General features: G+C 37.8%; 1 protein-coding gene across 37 annotated transcripts in view; it reads right to left on the minus strand.

Annotated features, from left to right (window-relative positions):
- Positions 1–24173, minus strand: part of LOC122553361 (calcium/calmodulin-dependent protein kinase type II subunit delta) — a 336637-nt gene that overhangs the window by 28762 nt on the left and 283702 nt on the right. For 8 of the 37 annotated variants that reach the window (XM_043697118.2, XM_043697082.2, XM_043697109.2 and 5 more), the window contains exons 14-15: positions 9226–9270; positions 7462–7510 (exon numbers count right to left, since the gene is read on the minus strand). In XM_043697118.2, the coding sequence (XP_043553053.1) occupies positions 7462–7510; positions 9226–9270 (94 nt within the window). Of the gene's footprint in view, positions 1–7461; positions 7511–9225; positions 9271–9831; positions 9892–19194; positions 19228–24173 lie in introns of all 37 variants that reach the window. The other 29 variants (XM_043697175.2, XM_043697152.2, XM_087985216.1 and 26 more) reach the window with 5 other exon arrangements.

Here is a 24173-nt window from a genome sequence, read left to right on the forward strand (position 1 = left end):
GCTTTTTAAAAAAAATTACTTGTGGGACATGGGCGTTGCTGGCTGGCCAGCATTTATTGTCCATTCCTGGTTACCCTTAAGGGTGGCGGTAGTGAGCTGCCTTCTTGAGCCGCTGCAGTCCCGTGCTGTAGATAGACCCACAATAGCCTAAGAGAGGGATTAAATGCATGCAGTATGGTAAATAAAGTTAGTGAGCTGCAGGCATGAGTTGCAACAAAGGGCTGTTATATATTTATAATAACAGAACATGCTAATTCTGGACTGCCACAAAAAATGTGTCTAATTGGGAATATGATATCTCTGGCTACAGGTTAATCAGAATAGATAGGGAAGGTACAATACTGAAAAAAGGAATGGGGGAGTGGTTAGTGGCTGTACTGATCAAATAAATGATTGTAGCACTGGACAGGGGTGATGATGTGTTTGATACGCCAAAAACATGATCCATTTAGTTAGAATTAAGGAAGAAAGGAAACTATTACTGAGCTGGGAACATACCAAATAGTGAGAGGAAGATAGAAAAGCAATTTAGAATCATATTACTGGAAGCGGAGAAAACTACAAAATACTGATAATTGTTAATTTCTGTTATTCTAATACAAGCTGAGATAGCAAAAGTGAAAACAGTAAAAGCGGGAGGAACTTCTCAAGTACTGTATATGCAAGAGACCTTTGTTGTCAGTAATTTTCAGTTCAAACACCAAGGAAGCAGTGCAGCAACTGATTCTAGGGAATGAAGTCAGACAAGTGGATGATGTTTCAGTGGGACAGTGTTTTGAAAGTACAACTTCTAAGTGAAATATGAACAGAACAACAGGACTTCAGAATGACAATGGGTTTGGTCATATAAAAGACATTTCTCGATGGGCGAAAGGTTGGTCTTCCAAAGTCTGGGTTTCCTGCATAACTAAAGATGCTGCAGTTAAAATTAGGCATATGACACATGTAAGATTTACAATAAAGTTGAAGTACAGGATTGACCTAAAAAGGAGCATAAGCAGGATGGGGGTATAGGAGAAAAAAATGGATAGTGGTTAAGGCTACATAAACAATGATGGTTATGTCATTTATTTTACATAGACTTTGAAAAGACATTTCACTGACTACCAAACAAAGGACGCATCAGCAAAATTAAATGGAATGTTCATGTGTAAATCCTGTTTTGGTCCTATTCCTCCTTTTACCAGCCCTTTATTATTGATGGCCTATATAGCAACTAACATAAATGAGAATCCCAAAGCCTAGTCTCTTTCCTTAATCCCTCTTTACCTCACTTATTTGTTTTTTAAACCTACCATCTGAAACCTTTACATTCTGCATAGTTTTCCATTGTGTTTTCTTTCCTGACATCTGTCATAGAACATTAGATATAGAAGATGATGTGTGCCTATCTCCTTGTCTAAGCAGGGATTCTGGATACATTTGTCCTATTTTCGCTTTACGAGGGAATAAACCTCTACTGTGCCTGGATTATTTCTTCTTTGCTTCTCCCAGCAGCCTTTGGCTCCAGTCTCTCCAGCCGAATTCGGCATCAAAAGGCACCTTCTCTCTTACCTACAATCAACAATGCCCAGCTCTGCTGGTGGGACTGCCTCAACTGCAATAGAGGGACAGCGTCCTATTCAGCATTCTCAAGCACTCCCGGTGTGCACCTTCCAGTGATTGGCCACCTACTGAAAGACACTTCACATATCGAAGGGTAACATGGTGGCATTTGGGACTTGGAAATCCTCCCAACCTCAGAGTCATAACCCCAGAATGAAAATCTGGGCTCATGGATGCAGTAACTAGAAGGTATATGGCAAGATTGCTCCTCAGTGTCTTTCCTCAGCGTATCTCATGCAGTCCTGGTGTCTTGTCAACTTTAAGTATAGACTGTCTATCCTGCATAACTAAAGATGCTACAGTTAAAATTAGGCTTATAACACATGGAAGGTACACAGTAAGTTTGAACTACAGAATTGACCTAAAAAGGAGTGTAAGCAGGGCAAGGGTATAATAAAAAAATAGATATGGCCACTAATATAAATGAGAATCCCAAAACCTACATAGGCCATCAATAGTGAAGTATAGACTATTCAGATGTATACTGCGTCTATAAGTCTCCCTCATCAGTTTTTACCCCTTCAAATGACTGTTTCCTCTGTCACCATGGCCTGTGTAGCATCAGCTTTCTTGGTAAAGATTGATGCAAAGTATTCAGTGAATACCTCAGTCATTCCCCCTGCTTTCACATGTAAATCCTACCGCCTTCAGGTACTCCCTTCTCCAACTCCTCCCCTGCCAAACACAATCACTACCACTGAAGAGACATTGAGTCACCACAATTCCACTCAGTTCCAGATCCCAGAGTGCTGTTCTTCTTCTCTGATCCTCAAGTCAGCCCTTTGGGACCTCACCCCAAGGTGTCAAACCCTAGAACAGAAAGGACCTCCAATACCACAACTCAGGCACAAACCTAACGTGATGTTCAGCAACTGGTTCCCTATACAAGTGGAAAAAACGTAGGGGCTTCCAGGCAAGAATCCGATTAATTGCATCTAAAAAAGCGTTGAGGAATTAAAACTCGACAAATATACAGGAATCCCCATCTCCAGGTTCTCATGACTCATTAACCCTCCCCTCCCACCCCCTAACAGCTGAGGTAAATCAAAAATTCAAACCTGCCACTTTCTTGGAAATCCAATACATTTTGCCTGAGAAGGAATTCATTGTTTTGGAGTTATTTATCAGTTGTCTAATTTTCAACATTAAGTTAAGCCATTGTACCCAAACTAAAATGGAACCCTCTCAGTTTATGACGACCTATGGAGGAAGATTAGAAACATATAAGCTAACAGCAGGAGGCGGCCATTTGGATGGCCCTTCGAGTCTGCTCCACCAATCATGATTTACCGTCCAACTCAACAGCCTAATCCTGCTTTCTCCCCATAACCTTTGATCCCATATGCCTCAAGTGCTATATCTAGCCATCTTTTGAATCCATTCAATGACTTGGCATCAACTACTTCCTGTGTTAATTAATTCCAAAGGCTCACCACTCTTTGGGTGAAGGAATTCTCAGACTGACCCCTGGTTCTGAATGCGCCAGATTGGAAACATTCTCCCGACATCTACCCCGTCTAGTCCCGTTAGAATTTTATAAGTTTCTATGAGACTCCCCCCCTCACTCATCTGAACTTCAGTGTGAACAATCCTAACCTCGTCAATCTCTCCTCATACGTCAGTCCCACCATCCCCGGAATCAGCCTGGGAAACTTTCACTGCACTCTCGATAGCAAGACCATCCTTCCTCAGGAAAGGAGACCAAAACTGCATTGAATCTGTAAAGGATAGGAAATGAGGCTCTGGACTTTGGGAACAAGATGCGCCAAGTTGATCAAATGTCAGCAGGAGATAATCAAGAGGATTTAGAACTAAGGGGTGTCAAAATCAGACTAAGATTAGAAGGAATTTTTTTCTCTTGGAGGTAGGGTCTTTTGAGGGGGATCAGTGGGTGTTGTTACTTGGATCCAGAATGTATATATGAAAGCACTCATCTCCTTCCTTTGCTAAATCCCTGCCTCTACGAAGCTGCTGGGTTCCCTGCATCCCTGAGTTTTGGAAAACTCAGCTGAGCAGAGCTAATATTGAAAAAGAGTGAGAATGTCGACTGAAGGTTCATGGTCACATTTCATGCTCCAACTTGCTTCCCTGGAATAGTGGGATCACCTGCTCATCTTTTGGCATCAGTTAAAGCTCAAAATGGGGGCATTTCAAAGGTGAGTTTTTGTTAGCAAACACTTTAACCTCCTTGTCACCTCCACACACCATTTTGCCTGTTTATTTAACTTAAAGTTCTACCCATTGATTAGGACTTGAAACACCCAATATGCTGACTTCCCGAGCTGCACATTCATATGTAGTGAAGTGGTTTAGAGCATAAAAGCAAAATTACTTTCATGCAAAGATTGAGGAAGCAGAACCAGAGTTGGGTTGATCTGCAGCTCATTCTCACAACCAAACAAGACATTTGTAGAAGCGAGTCATTCAAAGAATGAGGGCCAGCGTTTACTGGCTATTCCGAATTGCCCAGAGGGCAGTTAAGAGTCAATCACATTGCGCTGTGTCTGCAGTCACAAGTGGGCCAGATCAGGTAAAGATAGCAGTTTCCTTCCCTCAACGGCATTAGTGAACCGAAAGGGGTTTCCATGAAATAGTCATCATTAGACTCTTAATTCCAGACTTTTTTCACTAAATCCACATTCCACCATCTGCCATGGCGGGATGCACACCCAGGTCCCCAGAATATTATCTGGGTCTCTGGATTAACACTCCAGCAATAATACCACTTGGCCATTGCCTCACCATAGCTTTGGACATCACACAGCACCAGGTTATAGTCAAACAGGTTTATTTGGAAGCATTAGCTTTTGGAGCGCTACTCCTTCAACAGGTGGTTGTTCAGTATAAGATTGTAGGACACAGATTTTATAGCAAAAGTTTACAGTGTGATGTAACTGAAATTATATATTGAAAAAGACCCGGATTGTTTGTTAATCAGAAGCGGAATCCCTACAGTATGGAAACAGGCCCTTCAGCCCAAAGAGTCCAAACTGACCCTCAAAGAACCATTCCACTATCCTATTACTCTATAGTTATCCCTGACTAATGCACCTAACCTACACATCCCTGAACACGATGGGCAATTTAGCATGGCCAATTCACCTAACCTGCATATCTTTGGACTGGGGAGGAAACTGGAGCACCCGTAGGAAACCCACGCAGACTCAAGGAGAATGTGCAAACTCCACACAGACAGTTGCCCAAGGCTGGAATTGAACCCAGATCCCTGGTGCTGCGAGGCAGCAGTGCTAATCACTGAGCCACCAAAGTCTCTCAACTTTTAGAATGGGCATGTTGGTTTCAGTTCTTTCATATTTAAATCCCAGCACTTTCTTAAACTTACCTTCTCAAGTGCACTTTAAAACAGGTACCATGTTGGCCCAGATAATGCATTGAAGGTGTGAGTTGCCCTGTGAGAGGCTGTCTGTGCTCTAATGTTCATATTGATTCTAATCATTAAAAAAGGGATTTACAGAATCTTACATAGATTCATGCAGTTTTGATCAAAATAAAATGTAATTCTGCAAGTACAAATTCACCCCATAAACTTGTGTGTGCGCACATGCTGGAGGCAGGGTAAGGGTATTAGAGAGGGGTGTGTGTGTGTGTGTGTGAGAGAGCACATAGGAGAGTATGCGAGTGTGTGTGTGCACGCACGTGTAGGAGTGTGCGCATGCGTGCACGCGCATGTAGGAGTGTGTGTGTGTTGTGCCTGTAGTTCAGTGGGGTCACCTGTAGTGTGACATAAACCCAAGGTCCTGGTTGAGGCCATCCTCATGGATACTGAACTTGGCTATCAGCCTCTGCTCGCCCACTTTGCACTGTCACCTGTCCTGAAGTCCGCTTTGGAGGATGGTCACCTGAAGGTCCCAGGTCGAATGTCCCGGACCACTGAAATGTTCTCCAGCTGAGAGGGAACACTCCTGCCTGTTGATTATTGTGCAGTGTCCATCCATCCGTTGCTGTAGCCTTTGCTCAATCTCACCAATGTACCATGCCTCAGGGCACCCTGGCCTGCAGTGAAACTTTAAGTTGTGGGATTTACATATGAAAGAACTGAAACCAACATGCCATTCTAAAAGTTGAGAGAGACTTAAACAATCCAGATCTTCTTCAATATAAATAAGGACGGCATGGTGGCTCAGTGGTTAGTACTGCTGCCTCTCAGCGCCAGGGACCCGGGTTCGATTGCCGCCTCAGGTGATTATCTGTGTGCAGTATGCACATTCTCCCTGTGTCTGTGTGGGTTTCCTCTGGCTGCTCTGGTTTCCTCCCACAATCCAAAGAATTGCAGGTCAGGTGAATTTGCCATGCTCAATTGCCCATCGTGTTAAGTGCATTAGTCAGGGGTAAATATAGGGTAGGGGAATGGGGTCCGGGTGGATTACTCTTCAGAGGGTTGGTGTGGACTTGTTGGGCCAAAGGGCCTGTTTCCAATTTCAGTTACATTACTGTATACTTTCGCAAAAAATTCTGTGTCCTACAATCTTATACTCCACAAACACCTGATGAAGGAGTAGCGTTCCAAAAGCTAGTGCTTCCAAATAAACTTGTTGGACTACAACCTGGTATTGTGTGCTTTTTAACTTTGTATACCCCAGTCCAAAACCAGCACCTCCAAATCAAAATAAGAGGTTATTGTTGCCATTAAAATAACAGTGATGCAGAAATCTGGTTTCCTCGTAAAAGATTTCAATTTCAAGGTCAAAAAGCATAATACTAAACAAATACAATATTGACAGTGACGATGCAAATTAATTTTGTTTTGATTGGATTAAGGTGACTCCATTTGGAAAATCTACTATGCAATATTCATGTCAAAGGGAGAGTAAGCTATTAGACCTGCAAGATGTTTTATAATTTCATTATGCTGGATGCATTGAGAATTAAATAAATTGTTCTCGAGATGTGTGTGGCACTGACAAGGATTCAACACCATGTTAGTGGCTGCCTTGAGAAGTGATCATTAGCATTTCATTGAATTGCTGCAATTCTGACGACGGGGCTCTCAAACTGGTGTGAGGTATAGAATTGCGGGTTACTGTGCAAATAACAATGAAATAATACTTATTTTGTTACTCCAAAAAACTTTAGTAAGAATCTCAAAAGATAGGAATTTTATCAATTTATAAATTTTGGCCTTGCTAGCAACACTCCTCTCCTGAGAATGAATTAATGAAGCAGCAACTATGCAGCTCACTAAACATCAAGCAGGAAGAACGCAAGCAGAAGCAACAATTAAAATAATTTTTTGCAGAAAGTGTAACACGTAGATTGTTTAATTAAAATGCAAGAATTAAGAGTAATGTGCTTCCAATATTCTCAAATGAAATGCATGGGAAGCTTGAAAGCAAAGTTTTTAATTGACATTATGTTCGACATCTTTGAAGTGTAGAGTTTAAACAAGTAAGACTGGCATCTGAACAGAAAAGAAGTGAATTTATAACTAAACAGAATGAATACAACAGGTATGTCAATTATGGCAAAATTAAAAGCGCTACACATCTGCAGGACTAAATGTACTGTTTTGTTACCTTGCATAATAAAGAGCTAAAGTGTTAGAACTTCCAAAAAAAATGCTTTTCCCTATTTTTAAATCTAACATAATCCATTCTGGACTTATTAATTATTTAGACTATATTCAAGGCCAAATTAACATAACTGCTATTTAATTGTAAAATCACTTCATTGATTTTTAGTACCAAATCAAGTTTCATTATGTTAGTAAATTTGAATGGAACTTCTCTCTTGGGTACTGAATAAAGTAATAATGGCTACTTCAATGGTAATAAAACATTTTAAGACTCAGCTTAAACTCCTCGCTCAGAACAATTTCTATTTCTTTACTTGACTTACCTTTCACATCTTCATCTTCAATGGTGGTGTTGGTACTTTCTGAGGATTCCTAAGAGGAAAATAAGATACCATTATATGAAGACATTGTGACTTTATCAGCATGCAGTCTCTGAAGAATAAACCCATACCTAATGCAGAGATTGAAGTGAAGAACATTGATACAACAAGCATGAGATGTAGGTAACCTTTCACTATTTAATACTTAGTTGGACTTAAAACTAGATGATTCTTATTCAAAACAGTTTTATGCCCATTTAGAAGTTTCAACAGATACCTGCCACTATAAGCAGTCCAAAACAAAAGAATTATCCTTTCTGTAAAATGAATCTGGTAACTTAAGGTCAGTTTCTTCTGTGATTGAAGTCAATTATCATTAAGAAACCTCATTCAAAGATAGCATGGCTTATTAACATACTGCAGACTGTCACAGCACAAAGAAAAAAATAAAAATATAGAAGCACTTTATGGATCTGAAATAAAAGTGATCTGGATCAGTTTGGTGAATCAATGTTACAATAGATACTGCCCCATCCTGAGAGCACAGTGACACTTTCCAATTAGATTGCACCATGAAACAAAATGAGAGCTGACACATACTTCATGCATTTACTTTGAAAACATACACAACTACTTAAATTATTTCCTGTGCACTTTAACATTCTCTACTGCACAACAAACCATCCAGAGGGTGTGCAATAACCATGAAACATGCAATTACCAACAAAAGAAAACTTAAAATTTTTGATGTCTGAAAGCTACAAACATGAATTTTAATATTGGAGCTCTGATGGAACTCAGAAGTACTAACAGATTAAATATTAACAGGCATTTAGTAGTTATTTTAAAACTGAGTAAGGTTTTAAAACCTTATGTCAAATGAGATATAGCACAATGGTGATCAAAGCCATTTGTAATTTGCTTGAAACATGTAATTTAATCATATTTAGTTGTCAAACTTTCAAAATTCCTATAGTTTGGCACTAATAATAGATGACAAAACATTACACAGGCAAATGATTCTTATACTTGATACTCTAGATATTAGTTAAATTCATAGCAAGTGTACCCACAAAACTGAAGTGCAAGTTTTCTAAATCAACAGAATCCATTAACATTTTAACCGTGAAAGAAAGCAATTTCAGTTCAGCAAGCAGGTCATTACTTTGTGACTCAGTTCAAGTGAATAACCATTAAATGACTTCTCAAGAATGGGAAAAAAAATTACAAAATTTATCTGTATGACTTTGGAATAAAAGAATGACAAGGCATTGCTTTCAAGCAGCCATTTTAAAATGCAACATGTTCTGTGGATAAAACCATTTCACACACTGTAATTGACTAGATGGACCCATAAACCCTGGGGCAAAATGACCATAATCTTTCAACAGCCACAAAAGCATTGCATGTCCTTTATCTCATGCAGTTACATAACACAGATGAAGGTGACAATACTGCATGCTTGTGCCCATCTACAGATCTGCTAAGATGAAGGAGGTTGAACATGGAGAGAATACTAGAAGCTTGCTGAATGGCCATGCATTCCTGTCCCCAACCAAAAACAGAAAACCAAGCCAGAGGTGGAAAGAAGGACAAGCAAAGAACTTTGCAAAACCTAATATGTTGAATATACCAGCTGCATATTCCATAATCTCTTCACAGGATATTTTATGTTGCAAAACTGAAACCGTCACAGCTTGGATACCTAACGTAACAAATCTTTACAAGCTCTGCGATGCTTAAGCCCATGAGCAGATCTTGGAATACCTTATTTCCATCAGCAGGATTGTGGATTACAGTGGTTTGGGGCTCCTGGGCAAGATAAAAGAAAACTCTCATTGGTCAAGATTATCTTCAGTCATTAAAATGTGCAAGTGCCAATTACTAGAATAGTAAGACGAGAGCGATGATACTACTGCGATGTGGAAAAAAGAAATCATAAACACCTTTAAAAAAACCAAAAACAAGAATGGGTTTTTACTACTACCAGCAACTCCTGCCTTGACATCGTGCAGGAAAAGACCTAATCACTTTAAATAGCAGCATGCAAGTTCTTAAATTATCTAGAATCACTTCTCTTTGCTCCCTGAAGTCAAAGATGTGTGCAACTAGATCTCAAGCAGTTACTCCTCTTGTACTGTAGCTAACATCAGTAGACGAGCTAAAAGCAACATGCAGGAAGGCAGTGGTCTGCCAGTATAACATGCAAACTGAGAGAGCCAGGTTCAAGGACATACTAAACAACTATAAATATGCTGCATCACACTGGATTTTCCCACATAACAGATCAAGGTATGTATTCATAATCAGACAGTACTTTGAACAGCAACAGACAAATGAAAAGTTAATATAGAAACAGGAATCAAGATATACCAGCGCTGGGGCAGGTATGGGTTCTTTTGGACTGGTTACTACGTTGGCTTTGTTGTTTATCTGTAGGCAAGTTAAAAATAGAAAAATATAAGCCTCAAAAGTAATGCTACCACTATATAATCGGACTGTATGTACATCCATTGGAAATTAATGTGGGCTGTTAGCAATCTTCTTAAGATAACACTTTAATTTCCATTGACTGCATGAAGTCATAAGAAAAAATGTATTTGGTTACACATTTGACTTGGCTGAATAAGGAGTACAAGAATTAGGAAGAATGTTACATCGAGTCTGTAAGACATCACACACATAAGTAACAGCAGCACAAATATACAAAATAATCAGATATTCCAAACACGTCACATATACACATGCGGTTCCAATTCAACTCTGATGTAGCTGAACTACTGAAGGACAGTAAAAAATATATTTACATTAGACTTCAGCTGCATTCCTTATCCTGTCTTAACCTACTGCTGCTACCTAGCATGAAGTCGTGGAACAGAGAAGTGAACACAGACAATTTTATAACTTTTCCAGTTAATATCAGTTAAGTTTTGGGCAAAACCTGATTTGCACAAATACCTACATTTTAACATTGGAGAATTGAAGGAAAAAGGCAAAATTCATCATCCAACATCATATATAGAAACTCAGAAAAATCCATATGGGGTGGGGCAATTGCAATTCTATTCTCTATTGTTTTCTACATCAACTCATTTGCATCTTAGCAATTCTCTCTAATGCAACCAGGCCGCAGTGTAGCAGATGCTACACTGAATTTATGTACATCTGAACAGAACAGCAGTGAAGTAAAGTAATTGATTTGTACTGGCACTTGTTCAAAAAAAGGTATGTTGGATAAAAAGAGACATGGGAAGATATGCAAAGTTGCCAACTGCGAAACTCAAAGAAACCTAAAGATGGACTCATCATATGAAAACAGATTTTAGACAACTGCCTGAGGTTAAGTAAGTCATGGTCTAGTTAATTTTGTGACCAGTAAAGAGGCATACTACAATATTTGCATTAGATTTAAATATGCATTGCTCAATTGCTAAATAAAGAGAAAAATTGACAGGCTTCTCTTGAATTTTTCAGAACAGATCTTCCACCAAATACAACAAATTGTTTTTACAAAGACTTTAACAATTCAAATTAATATTTTTATATCTCTAACATGTCTTTAAATTGCAACTTTGAAAATCAGCACCTCTCTTATAATTCATATGTAGGGAAAAACCCAGAGGCAACCATTTAAAGTCTGTTTCAGAGATATGATTACCTCTGAAATTTGTTGATTAAATTACATTTCAAAAGCTATACCTAGTGGAGATAACTAAAATAAGGTATTTTAGAGTTAGACAGCAATGCGTTTATGTTGGAGTTTTTTTATTTGATGTAAGAAAACGATGTGCCAAACTAGAGTTGCATAAATAGCTTAAAAATTCTTGGTATAAACCAAAGCTCAACGTGTTCAATAAAATAACTCCATGATGTATCACAGAGATAGTCTTTTGTAAAAAAACCAAAATCCTTTCTCTTAACCCTGCTTGCTTTGTTACTGAACCATATATGTAATGAAAGCCTAGGAAAACCAAACATATCCTTGTAAGGATCAGAACTCAGTCAGTGCACTGAAATGGTTTACCTACATGCACAGAAATACTTCCAATATTATTGAAGGTGGTTGTTTTTATAACAATTGGCATCTGCAACCTTTGAACATTAATGAGACAGGTTTGGAATATATTCTATTGTTTTGAGCTGCAGGTAAATGCGCTGGATAAATAAACATTAACATGCATCATTTTCAAAAATTCTCAGAGAATATTACATCCCCTTAAAGCTAATTTAATTGAAAATTCATACACACACTGGTCCAAATGAGTTTTGGTATCTCTACTTTGATTGCTTTCCTGCTTTGAATTATTCGACTTTGATGGCTCTCTACTGGGCACGGGTGGGGTGGGTGGGTGGGTGGGGTGGGGTGGGGGGCGGGGGGAGAGAACAAGGGAAGGATGATGTTCCCCAAGAAGCAATTTAACAAGGATGCAAATTATTCAGGATAGATTGCTTAATTTTTAGAACTCTATAAACTGACAAGTTTAAAACACATTTCTAACTGCAATACATTACAGATATGGAATGTGAGAAGGACATTTGCTCAAGGCTAAAGAGGAATTTTCAGTTTGAGAGAGAGGATCTAGTCATCGCGGTCCATGTAGGTAACAACAACAGGCAGGAAAGAGGTTCTGCTTCGGGAGTATGAGTATTTGAGGTCTAAATTAAAAAGCAGACTTTCAAAGATGAACCATGGACATTAATCCTATAATTAATAAGGTTAATAGGATTAATAAAATAAGGATTAATAAGATTAGGGAGTTAAAGGTGTTAAATTTAAAGATTGGTGCAAGAAAAATGCATATCAATTCATTGGTCATTGACAGCAGCACTGTTGAAAGTGCAATCTATACTGTTCTGACAGTCTTCACCTACACTAAGTTGGGGGCAATGTTCTGGTGGATTGTATAACTAGAATGGTGGAGAGAATTTTATACTAAACAATAGGGGCAAGACACCATGTGAGGTAAATCGTGATAAATTAAAAGGGAAAGTGAGAGGCAAGAGCTCAAGATGGAAATGGGGCAATGATAACCAGAGCATGGCAGGATGAGACAGAATGTAAAGACTTGAGTCAGCCAATAAGAGAGTTTGTAAACATTGTAAAAATACATAACAAAGAGTTGAAACAAGTAGTTGTAACAAAATTATTAAATTGGCAGCTCAACTAGAAGTATTTTGATGTTATAGCCATTAGAGAGATGTGGCTGTAAGATTGCCAATGCTAGGACTTGAACACTCAATGGTTCCTGACAGTTCAGAAGGACAGGAGGTACAAATAGGAAGTAGATTAGCTCTGTTAATGAAAGATGATATTGTTCCAATAGCGAGAGATTACCTTAGTTCTAAAGATCCCAATGTAGAATCAGTTTAGGTGAGAATAATAAATAATTTTTAAAAAGGTGAGAATCACTTGTGGCAGTAGTTTATAGGCCTCTTAACAGTACTGGAGAGGGTGTGCGGGAATGAATAATCAGGGCTTTCAAAATGGGACAGCAATAATCATAGGTAATTTTAATCCAATGCAGATTGACAAATCAGATTGATAAAAGTAGCCAAGAGGAGACAGGAGTAACAGCCAATTTTGGCCGGGACACTGGGCCAAAGGTTGCAGGATTGTTAAGTGCTGTTGTCACAACACTATATCCTGGCATGTGAGTGTATGGCATGGACAGGCTTGCAGTTGCCATGGAGAGCTTCGTCCAACACCCTCAGGATCTGCTGAATATATGGTGCAGACCTGCAATCCCTCGCTCTAGCCATTGGCTCTCAGCAGTAATATCAAAACACAGGGGGATTGAGGAACCTGGACCTCAATCCAGATGACCCTTCTCACAGGGAGACAGGGTGGTGCCAGTAGGCACTGAGCTGAGGAGGAACCAGGTGCAGCACCCCCCCCCCCCCCCCCAAGAAGTCTCCTCTTAGGATACACCTTCACTCTGCCTGCCATTCTCAGCCTCATGGGAGGTCGAGACATCTGGAGTAGACACACTCAACATGCCTGGGACCTCTAGATACAAATTCCACCAGACTTTGCCTGATCAAATTTCCGAGGTCAACGAGTTCTGTTGTAGGGCAAGCTCCTTACCCCACCATCGGTCTTTCACTGGGGAAAGGAAAGAAAAGGGATCTTCTCAGGGCACCAAATTGGCAAAGGGAAAAATTACTTGTAAATACATTTCACATTTGTTCATAAATGTTTATGTTCCACCACTAGCTGTGTGAGCAAATGTCTCTCCAGTCAAGTGACTCCCAAGAATACTTAGTCATCTGATGAATTTCTATCATCTTTAATTATACAAATGAAAATGCTCTGCTGACCTTTTTAAAATGGCACATAGCCAGGTAGTTGCTGCATCAGGCTATTAAATCCATTCCTCTCATGTCACACACAGGTAAGTCCTTTGATAATGCGATGGTTGTGTTCTTGTGCAACCCCGCATTATAGAAAAATCACACTTTAAAAACAGTGCTTCAAGTGCTGTCGATGTAATTGCATTACAGCCTATGCATGTTTTAAAAGTTCACACCTCAGTAACAGCGTCCACGAATCATCAATCACATTACCACAATTTTGTATGAACGAAACATATGTTAGAGCAGAATGACCTGTACAGGAGATGCTGAATTACTCTTCTGAAATGAAGTTCTGCAATTGTTGTCCCTGAATCTAAAACAAGGTTTCTGAATGTTCACTGATGTGTGAGCAGACGAGATAGGTGTTAAGACAATCTGTAACAACTCCATGAAAGAATATTCTGTAAAAGTGCTCTCATTTGTGATTACTTTGCTGGTTGTGTACTCATGTCTTCTCACCCAGGGGAATTTGTATTAAATATTATGCTAGTTTCAACAGTTTGAATATTTCTGAAATTGGGAAGATCTGGATAGTATCCTCCTTCAGGAGTGTCACAGGAGCTAAAATGACATGATCAATTCATGTGTCATTATAAATTACATCTGGAGGAATTTAAGGCTGAAACTGCTAAAAACAAATGGTACATTACTGGAAACCATTTAACCAACTGTGCAAAATAATGTATCAATGCTGTTCTGTGCATAGGTACACATTTCTGTTGAGGAGTCTATCCATTCTGAGACCTGGATGCATCATAAGCAAAATAAACGTTGAGAAAAGTAAAATTTTAATCTGTTTAAGAAAGGTCAGCTAAGTTGTGAATACTTGGGAAGGAAATAAGTATTACAATTAACTTTTTAAATACTTATCCAATATTCTTTTGAAAGGCCAAACTCTGACAGAAATAAACCAAACTTCAACTTTGAATTAAATGTAGAAAAGTTAGTCCTAAATATCAGAAGGTGACTGTAACTGATGTCTGAACCCTGTATATCCGATAACAGTGTTTACTAGACACATTCTCTTCTGTGATTCTGAGTCTGCTTCCACCACACTTTGAAGCAATACATTCTGGATCATTGCAACTTGCTACACAGAATTTTTTCCCTAACATTCTCTTTAGCTCCTATGACAATTACCTTGAATAAATTATCTCTGATAGAATAAGTGGAAATATAATCAAAAAGTTGTTAATATTTTATCAAGCTTCCCCTTAACTTTTGCTGTTCTATGGAGAACGAGCCAATTTTGTGGAAAGTTTAAAGAAACTCGAAGTCATGTGTTTCTGGTTAATCCCTTTTTCATCCTCTCAAAACCTTGACATTCTTGCTAACAGGGGGAATTTGGTTATAGATTTGGCCACAATATTCCTGTTGGGTTACATCAGATGTTTGTCAAAGGGAGAAATAGTGGGTCAAAACTTACATTAGTAAGGTGATCCCCAATAAATACAATTGAAGTGCAAAAGTAAGAGAATTCCCAACAGAATCAAAAGCCATTGAGTCAATAAGAGCACACACAGTCTTAAATGGCAATAAGAGTTTGCAGAAGGTGCAAAAAGCAAGGAAGCAAAATAAAGTGATGGCAAATGGCAGAAGTATTGACAATACAGCAAAGCAAACAACTGTCAGAGACTTTAATCTTAATGAAGCTTCAGCAATTACCTTGACATAAAAGTGAAATCTACTGTAAAACGGACATGTTTGTCAATCAAAGTCTTATGGATTTCAATAATTGGAAAATGGCTGGGAATCAGTTTTTAGACAGGTAATAATTTTTTTAAAATTTTGTCTGTTTAAAATGAAGGCTGGAATCCATAATAATTAAAAAGGTATTTTTAAGAAAACCATATAATAAATATTATATTATTTTTAAAATAAAAGATTAATTATCATAGAATCAAGAGGATAAAATCAGGAAAGACAAGGAAAGCAGAAGAAATTAACAGTACTAGTAATCCTTCAGTATTGCACATGGGAATGCAACACTATGAGGCAGATTTTCAGAGATTATGGAAAATTAAAAATGCTGGGTGACCCAGATGCAGAATTGCTGACCCCATTTCCATCTGATCCAATTTTTCCTGACAGGGTAAAGGGGATGGAAAACAGTACAGTTGACAGAGCCATGAGAACTCAGTTCAAACAGATCCTATTTCGGCCTGAACCTACAGACTAGGGGTCAGGAATTGATGAAGTAGATAGGAAATGAATAGTGGATAGGGTCTGAATAATGTCATGACCTAAAGTTTTTAAACATAGAAAAGGCTGCCGCTGTCAGTGAAAGTTTCAAAAGAACTGAGAGTCTACACAAATGGTCAAAGTAACTTTGAAACCAAGTCTTGCCTGGCTGCATAGTTTAAGCGGAACGTGCCGTGAGATTTTACCTAAGGCTATCATCGTGCCAACATAAATACTCATCTGAGTTTCAACTTATTTTTCTAATGGATCTGTTGAGAGATGTTATTCTGCACTTCTGGAACAGGTGGGACTTGAACCTGGGCTTCCCTCCCTGAGGCAGGGACACTGCCACAAGAGGGCCCTCACCCTCTTGAAGTTTCAAAAACTTCAGTGATTTCAGCCATCAATTAAGAGTTCACAGGATGATTGACAATTTGTAGAAGGTTAGCTGCCTTTGATGAGAGGACAGAATATAAATATGTTTTTATGAGAGATTAATCACTCAAGATTTAAAACGTTGATTGTGTTTCATGAGTGGGAGTTTTCTTATCAATAAATATACTGAAGAAAAATCTGTATTAGATTACTAGAAATTTCACTTTTTTCATCTTCACATGCCTCCTGAGGTTTGACCATGGAGAATGCAGACTAACTTACTACACAGGTGACATCGAGGGCATGAGGAGCCAAGTTACTGGTATTGCTTCACAGTTCAATATCACCTAAACCGTGGCTCTTGCTAACCTCTATTCAAGTTTGCTGTGTCAGGAGTTTATGTTTCTTTCAAGTTTTAACCATGATCATGGGATTTGAGTGACACTGGCTCAGCCGCCATTTGTAATGCATTCCTCGTGAGATCGTACAAGTTCTAATCTTTCCATTGATAATTTTTGGATGTAACACATGTTGCAGATAAAAATAGGAGAGCTAATTGCAAAACTGAAAGTTTCCAGGTTACGTGCAGATAGATTTTCTTTTACAATATGGGGAGCTCAGATCATGGACATGTCTTGCTCATTATGGGTGATGAGCTGCAAGTTTCAGGTGGACTTGTCAGGGTTTTCATTTTATTTCTAATCTAACTTATTCAGTACACTCTACCAGCTCCAAATAAATACATGTCCCTTCTATTTAATCCACCAAATCATTGCTCCATCTTAGAGGTTAACCTATCCTGAATGATATCATCAAATCCATGAGGCAACCATCTTAAACGTTCGGAATCTTTATATAGCATCAAATCAAAAGATTGCTACAACTGGAAAAATTCTCATCTGTGATGCCAGCAGCCAAAGTGTGACCGGACAGGATAATGTGAAATATGCCATAGGAAGGTTAACATCCATACTACCTCATTATTCATTTACCTACAAACGTTCTTCTGCCTTTAGTTTGCATAGTTTTGCTTCTAAAGTAAATTCTGGTTAACTACTCTCAACATTTAAAACAGAAATGCACTCAAAAATGAAATCCAAGTAGTTAGGAAACTAAAGTCAATTGGTGTATTAGCTTAAGGAAAGAAACAAGCAGAGAAATGGTTAGTAACAATACTGAAAGGCTATGCATGCAAAACAATGACCCTTTGTGGTAACATAGCAAAGGAAAAAAAAGCCCCTAAGAACAGTGAGATAGTACTGCATTTCAATAGGGTCCAACATTTTAAAGATTCAAATGTATTAGATAATGTACAGTCACTTGTTAAATCATTTATGTACAGTTAAATGTAATTTTTGAGGATCCAAATTTCTCTAAAGTTTCTTCTTGATCATGTACTTACTGACTCAGCTCAGTCAGCAATCATGGGATCTAGTCTGGTTCTTCTGTTCTGCTGCTACCAGAAAGCTCGGAGATTGGGAGTGAATTTCCTTCCAATTTCTTCTCACCTTTAAAACATGGCTGGCCCTCACTTCATGTTTCCATACAACAGTCCCTATAGTAAAATTAACCCATGTCCTACCAATCCATTGCATTGCATTGCATATCACACTCCAGCACACTGAGCCACAACAGAACCATTACATTTAATCATGTGGTCAGCTCATGAAGATTGCAGACATTTTCTGACCTCACAAAAGCATATAAATCCTGACAACACTTGATGGATATGTTGCTTTACAGAAATCTATTATGCCTTGGCTCAAACTGTTGACATTGATATATGCACATTCTAAAGCTTTAAATCGAAAGTGAGATATGATATCAATTTTAATTTTAAAAAGGTGTTTAAGTATTTCTGATGGATTGAATCTTTCATAAATTTATGTTTTTAAAGGTGTATATATTCGTTCTCTAATAAAATTTTAATTGATCAAGTAGGTTTTTTTTAAAAATTTAACTCTATGCATCTTCTTACTTCTTTAAATCGGTTTTAGGGCATTACATATCCTGACGTCACCTGAAGAATTACAATTCTTTTATTTAAAATTAGCAATGCCAGCTAATTCCATAATGCAAATCAAAAATTATATTGTATTTTATGCTCCACAACAAGTAGAGAAACTATAAGCATTCTAACCTTGAACTGAAGCTCAGCTTTCCTTAGATAGATAAATTTTATATATTGAAGCTTCACATCCAAGTTCATAAGACCCAAAAGTTACATGCAAGTGTGAAATATGGAGTAAATGTTACTGTAAGTTATCACATGGACATTATTGTAATTACATGATATGGCAAGAGGATGTCAATAACGTTATTAACATATTACTGTAACTTGTTGGTAGGACCCAATACAGAATGCAATTATTTTGTATAAGACATTACTTCAGTTAAGCGATAAACCTTCCCTTTCTTTAACTACATGGGGTAAATTTTTAAAACACATGTAGAAGAATGCAGCAGCAATTTCAGAGCACTGAGTATCTTATATTTTTGCTGTTGGAACTATTGTGCAAGAAAGGAACAAAAGTAACGAGAGAGAAAATATTGACTGTTTTTTAAACTTGTATAGCATTAAGTGCTTTCACTGTAATAAAATAAATTCCCTTTTGTGTTTGGGATGATTTAATAAGTGATAGATTGCTTGAATCAGATGTGCTTCGAATGTAGTATTCACAAGGTAGAACAAATTCAAATAAGACAAATGCCGAACGTAATGGCATCGCAAAATGCAATTGAAAATGAAAAATATAAAATGCACCATTTTCACAAAGTAATACAAAAAACCCAAGAGAAACACATCTGTCAGACAAAAATCCTCACCATCATCTGAACACTCGAACTGGACTTCCTTTTCTGACAAAGAAAAAGAAGATAATTTTGACAGTTTAAAGAAAGGATTTCTTCAGAAGCTGTCTGTGCTGCAGTAAAATATCTGGAAATAAAAAAAAACAATTCCACATATGGGAGGCAAAAAAAAGTGCGAAAAGGTAGATTTTCTCCAAATTAGTATAGGGAAGAGAAAAAGCCGAACTAAACATGGCAGAAACCAGAATATTTAAAAAAGGCAACATAAACAAGGTATAAAGGTTATAGTAGCTGTTGAACAATGCAAAGTCTGTATAAAATTATATATTTGAAAAGGTCAACGATATGGGATTACATATGGCACAACGGGATGACAGAGTTGGAAAGTGAAACACTAAACATTAATTTGTTTATTTTGAATTTTTGGTAAAAATTTTATTTTAACTGGCATAAGTATACCTAAGCATAAAGATAACTACATTATTTCATAACTAGGAATGAAGCAATTGATGCTAATTATCTCAAAAAGGTTTTGTAGCATATGATGCACTAACTAAACTAATGCACTGACTCAGACAAAGCATGAACTTTGGGACCTAATCTTATTACAGAAAGTTTGGTAATCATTATATTAATGTTGGATCAGGTTGGTCTGATTGATGACAATATAATCAATATAAAAAGTTATGATGCTATTGTGACTACTTTAATAAGTCATAGTGGTCTAATCTACAGATTTGTCCTTTCCACACTTTAGCCTTCACTGAAAACACACTATTTTTTGCACAAGAAGGAACTATCCTTCTTCCTTCCAGTAAGAGTGGTTGAATAAATGTTATCAATTAGTAAAGGAATTTCAAACTTGGACTCTAGTTGTGAGCATCGGACAGTTAAAGGTAACACTATGACAGAAGTTGCTTCATATTTTCCCTAAAAATGCTTTATCAACTGTCATTTTCTATTTTAGCAACTGAAGTATCAGAAAGGCAAATTAAGGCTTAACTAAAGTATTACGTAATTTCAAACATGGAATTGTGATTAAATGTATCCATCCAGTGCTGAGTTTAATTTTTTTCCCTAAAACGTAAGAAAAATTAGAGGGAACATTTATTTTAGAAAATTTAAAATTATGTACATGCTTGAAAGAAAATAAATCATGTGTACTTTTAAGCAGTACATAGTGTGAGTAATGAATTAAGTGATCAACTCGAATGTTGCTTGCTGCAGCCTTTGCTCCATGTTTGAAGTATTAACTGTTTATTTTTCCAAATAGACTGTAGAGTAGTACCTACTGATAATAGTATTATAAATAATGTGCACTTACTTAAGCATAAACCGAATGATCAATTAGAGTAAGTTTTTGAAACAAAAGCACATTCTGTTGAGAAAGAGACTAGGCCAGAATCCTGAAATGGCATGGTTGTGTCAAAGCAATTGGGCATTGGAATTTTGGTACAAGTCGATCTACTGCTTTCTCCAGGCTTGTCAAAATGCCAACTGGGTGAGGAGGAGGAGCAGGAGAACAAGCTTCTTGCAATTTCTTATCCTGATATCAAATAGCTGAGACTGACAGAACAACATCCCTGCCAGAAACTCCATCAATTGTGCCTTCTTGCAATCAGTGGAACAGCAACCACATCAACACCACCATTTTGTTTTTAAAAACTTCTTTAGCAAAACCACCAGATTATTTTTCTCGACACCAGCTCTGCCAAACATTGCAGGATGGTGCCACTCTGCTATAATTGATTACATAGGACAGAGGTCCAAGGGGTGCTGAAAAGGGAACTTTAAAATGGTGTGTGTTCCTGAAATTTGGCCATGGTCCACCCCAAGACCAATTGCTGGCCAGTAGTCCTGCTATAGCTTACTTCTAGGGGGGAAACCTATGTCCTGTTTTATTCAATCCAAGTTCTCTTATGCTGATATTTGAAAGCTTCATACAAGAATCTGAATTAGCATCAACTGTTCTTTGTTGTCTATTAGAAAATACAATTAATCCAAATATGTTGAAGGGATGAAGATGCAGAAGAGCTAGAGGGTCAGTGAATGAAACATACAGGAACCAACTACAACATGCAAATTTCAACCTTTCCATGTGAATCCTTGAAAACTTACAAAAGTGCATCTGATCTCTCTCTTTCTCTCCTACCTCAGTCGATACTGAGGCATTCAAGTCCTCTATTATCTCCTACTGCTAACAGACAATGAAAACTTTCCAGTGTTCTCAATCTGCTTAATCTCTACTTCTCCTTCAGAACGACCAAACTACATCAACTATCCCTGCTATATCTCCAAACCTCTACTATTACTGAAATGCAACAGCTACTTGGTGAATGTGCCTAGTAGTAAGTGAAATCCAGTATATCACTTCTTTAGATTTCTAGTAAAACTGGACACAATGGCTCAGAAAAGGCATCATTTGTAATGTCAAAAGACAAAAACAGGGTGAAAAGCTTCTGGAGTGGATCAAAATATTTGTTTCAATCAGAAGGTTAAAAAATGTAGTTTTAATTAAATGCTGCTTTGAATGAATAAAACCTACTGTTATTTTGGAAGGTAGTTGGACATGGGAATGCATAAAATATGTCTGAAGATTGGAACAAAAACCACATGCAGACCAACATGGGTAGAATGGAAGATTTGTCCATCACACAATTGTGAACAAATGATATTGGGCAAAGGGAGCACAACACTGAAAATACAGGACTCAACATAGGGGAGAGGTCTGAAGATATCAATAAAGTCAACATTACAAAGCAGTCCATGTACTGTGAAGAAAGAAAGACCTCAATCACCTATTTGTTCTGATCACCAGAATATAGATGCGACATTCTGGCTTTGAAGTAGACATAGAGCGTTTTCTTAAGGGGAGAATGAGGAGCCTCAGAAAAGGGAGTCCGGATTAAGGTTCAAGGTTCTAAAAAGCACAATAAATTAAACCCCTAATTTTTTTTTTGACATACACCTAATGCTGTGAACCAGGAAAAATGGATCATAAAGATTTATATTGATAACAGTGGAAGTGGACTGAGTTAGCAAATTCACCAGGGACATGCATGATTCATTGTTTCATGAAATATGCAAACATAACTATGTACAGAAATGACTATTGAGTAAGCATTTCATTTTCCTGATGGTTTATTTGGCTGGATGATCAATATGGATCAGATTGACATGAACAGCGCAGGGTTCAATTCTCTTTCCAACTGGAGTGGGTTCAAGACCTGCTTCCTTGTTATACCCACATGGTGGAGGCTGTGATCAGAACTGCTTTTGGGACAGACAACTCGAGAAGAAAATATTACCCAAGTCAACATATGCCAAAAAGAACTATGCAGGGCATTATTTTTCACCTTATTTCCAAAATGATTACATTAACATCTCTAAAGAACTACTGGAAAGAAATCCATCCCTTATTCATTTCCAAAGTGAGTGCAAAACTGTCCTAAGTCTTTCAGAAAAAACTGATTGCAATAGCACAAAATACTTCACAGCACAACTTCAGCTTTACACCAAAAAGCATTATACCTGCAAGTAGGGCACTCTGATGTAGAATGACATCCATTTTACTCAGAAATGATAAAATACCCAATCTAAAGCATGCACCAGAATCCCAGTGTAATGTATTCCAAATTTTGCTGCTCTCAACAAAGTGTCATGTTTCCATCTGCACCTGATATACTCCTAATGTTAAAAGAGAGGATAATTAAAAAATTATTAGTTAGAGAATGCACTTATGATCAAGCATTTGTGACCTTTCCAACACATGTTTCCATGTGTCAAATCTAAACACGTAACAGATATTATATGACTATGTTTCTAAATAACTGGATGAAAATGACTACGTTTCCCATAGTGTCAATAACATTGAAGCAGAATACAACCAAGATATACTGACTGCCTGCTTAATAAACTTTATTTGCAACTATACTAAAATTACAATTTTATAAAAATAAATGGCAGCTACATTCCCATATTTAAATATTTAGATTTGTTATTGGGTTTGCAGGACAAAATATCACCTGGATTTAAAAACAAATTTGAATTTGAAATTAACATGATTTGGCTACGCACCCACCCAATTTTCGATGCATCAGTATTCAATTTTCCTGGCAGTGTGTAATAAACACACCACCTTGGACTCCCGTGAAGACACACGGAAAGAGATTACCTTGAGTTGTGTACTATGGCAAAGATAAATGCCTCTACTTCCATGTAATACAGTTCCTAGAATGTGTGTCATACCCTTGATTAAATAAAAAAGCCTGCAGATACTGGAATCCAAAATAGACAGGCAGGAGGCTGGAAGAACACTGGAAGCCAGGCAGCATCAAGAGGTGGAGAAGTCGACATTTTGGGCTGTAAATCTTCTTCAGGACTGGTATGAAGAAGGGTTACACCCTGAAATATTGACGTTTCCACCTTCTGATGTTGCCTGGCTTCCAGTGTTCTTCCAGCCTCCTGCCTGTGTATACCTTTATATCAGATGGAGTAGACATACTATCACTTTAGTCTCAGTGCACCATCTTGCAATGTCTCAATGAAGATGGCAGAGCGAGGTTTGGATTCAGAAAGGTGATTACACATGGACGAAGCTATTCAGCTCACCAAGCCTGTGCCAGTCATCAGGAATAGCAATTTAGCTAGTCCCAATTCTCTGCAAATTTGTTTCCCAAGCTACTTTCCTGGTGAAGGCCAAGATTAAATCTCTCTCTACTCTTCAGGCAGCAAAATGCAGACTGTAACCAATTGCTGCATTAAAAATATCCATGCTATCTTTGGTTCTTTTGCAATCACTGAAAAGCTTTGTCCTCTAATTCACATCATTCTGCCAGTGAAACAAGCTCACCACCTGATCTAGGCAAAAGTGAGGACTGCAGATGCTGGAAACCAGAGTTTAGATCAGAGTGGTGCTGGAAAAGCACAGCAGGTCAGCATCCAAGGAGCAGGAAAATCACCACCTGATCTGTATAGATCCCTCACAATTCTGA

Source organism: Chiloscyllium plagiosum, unplaced genomic scaffold, assembly GCF_037043375.1.
Source record: "Chiloscyllium plagiosum isolate Xiang-an unplaced genomic scaffold, Cpla_swu_hap1 HiC_scaffold_1, whole genome shotgun sequence".
In the NCBI taxonomy this organism is placed as follows: domain Eukaryota; kingdom Metazoa; phylum Chordata; class Chondrichthyes; order Orectolobiformes; family Hemiscylliidae; genus Chiloscyllium; species Chiloscyllium plagiosum.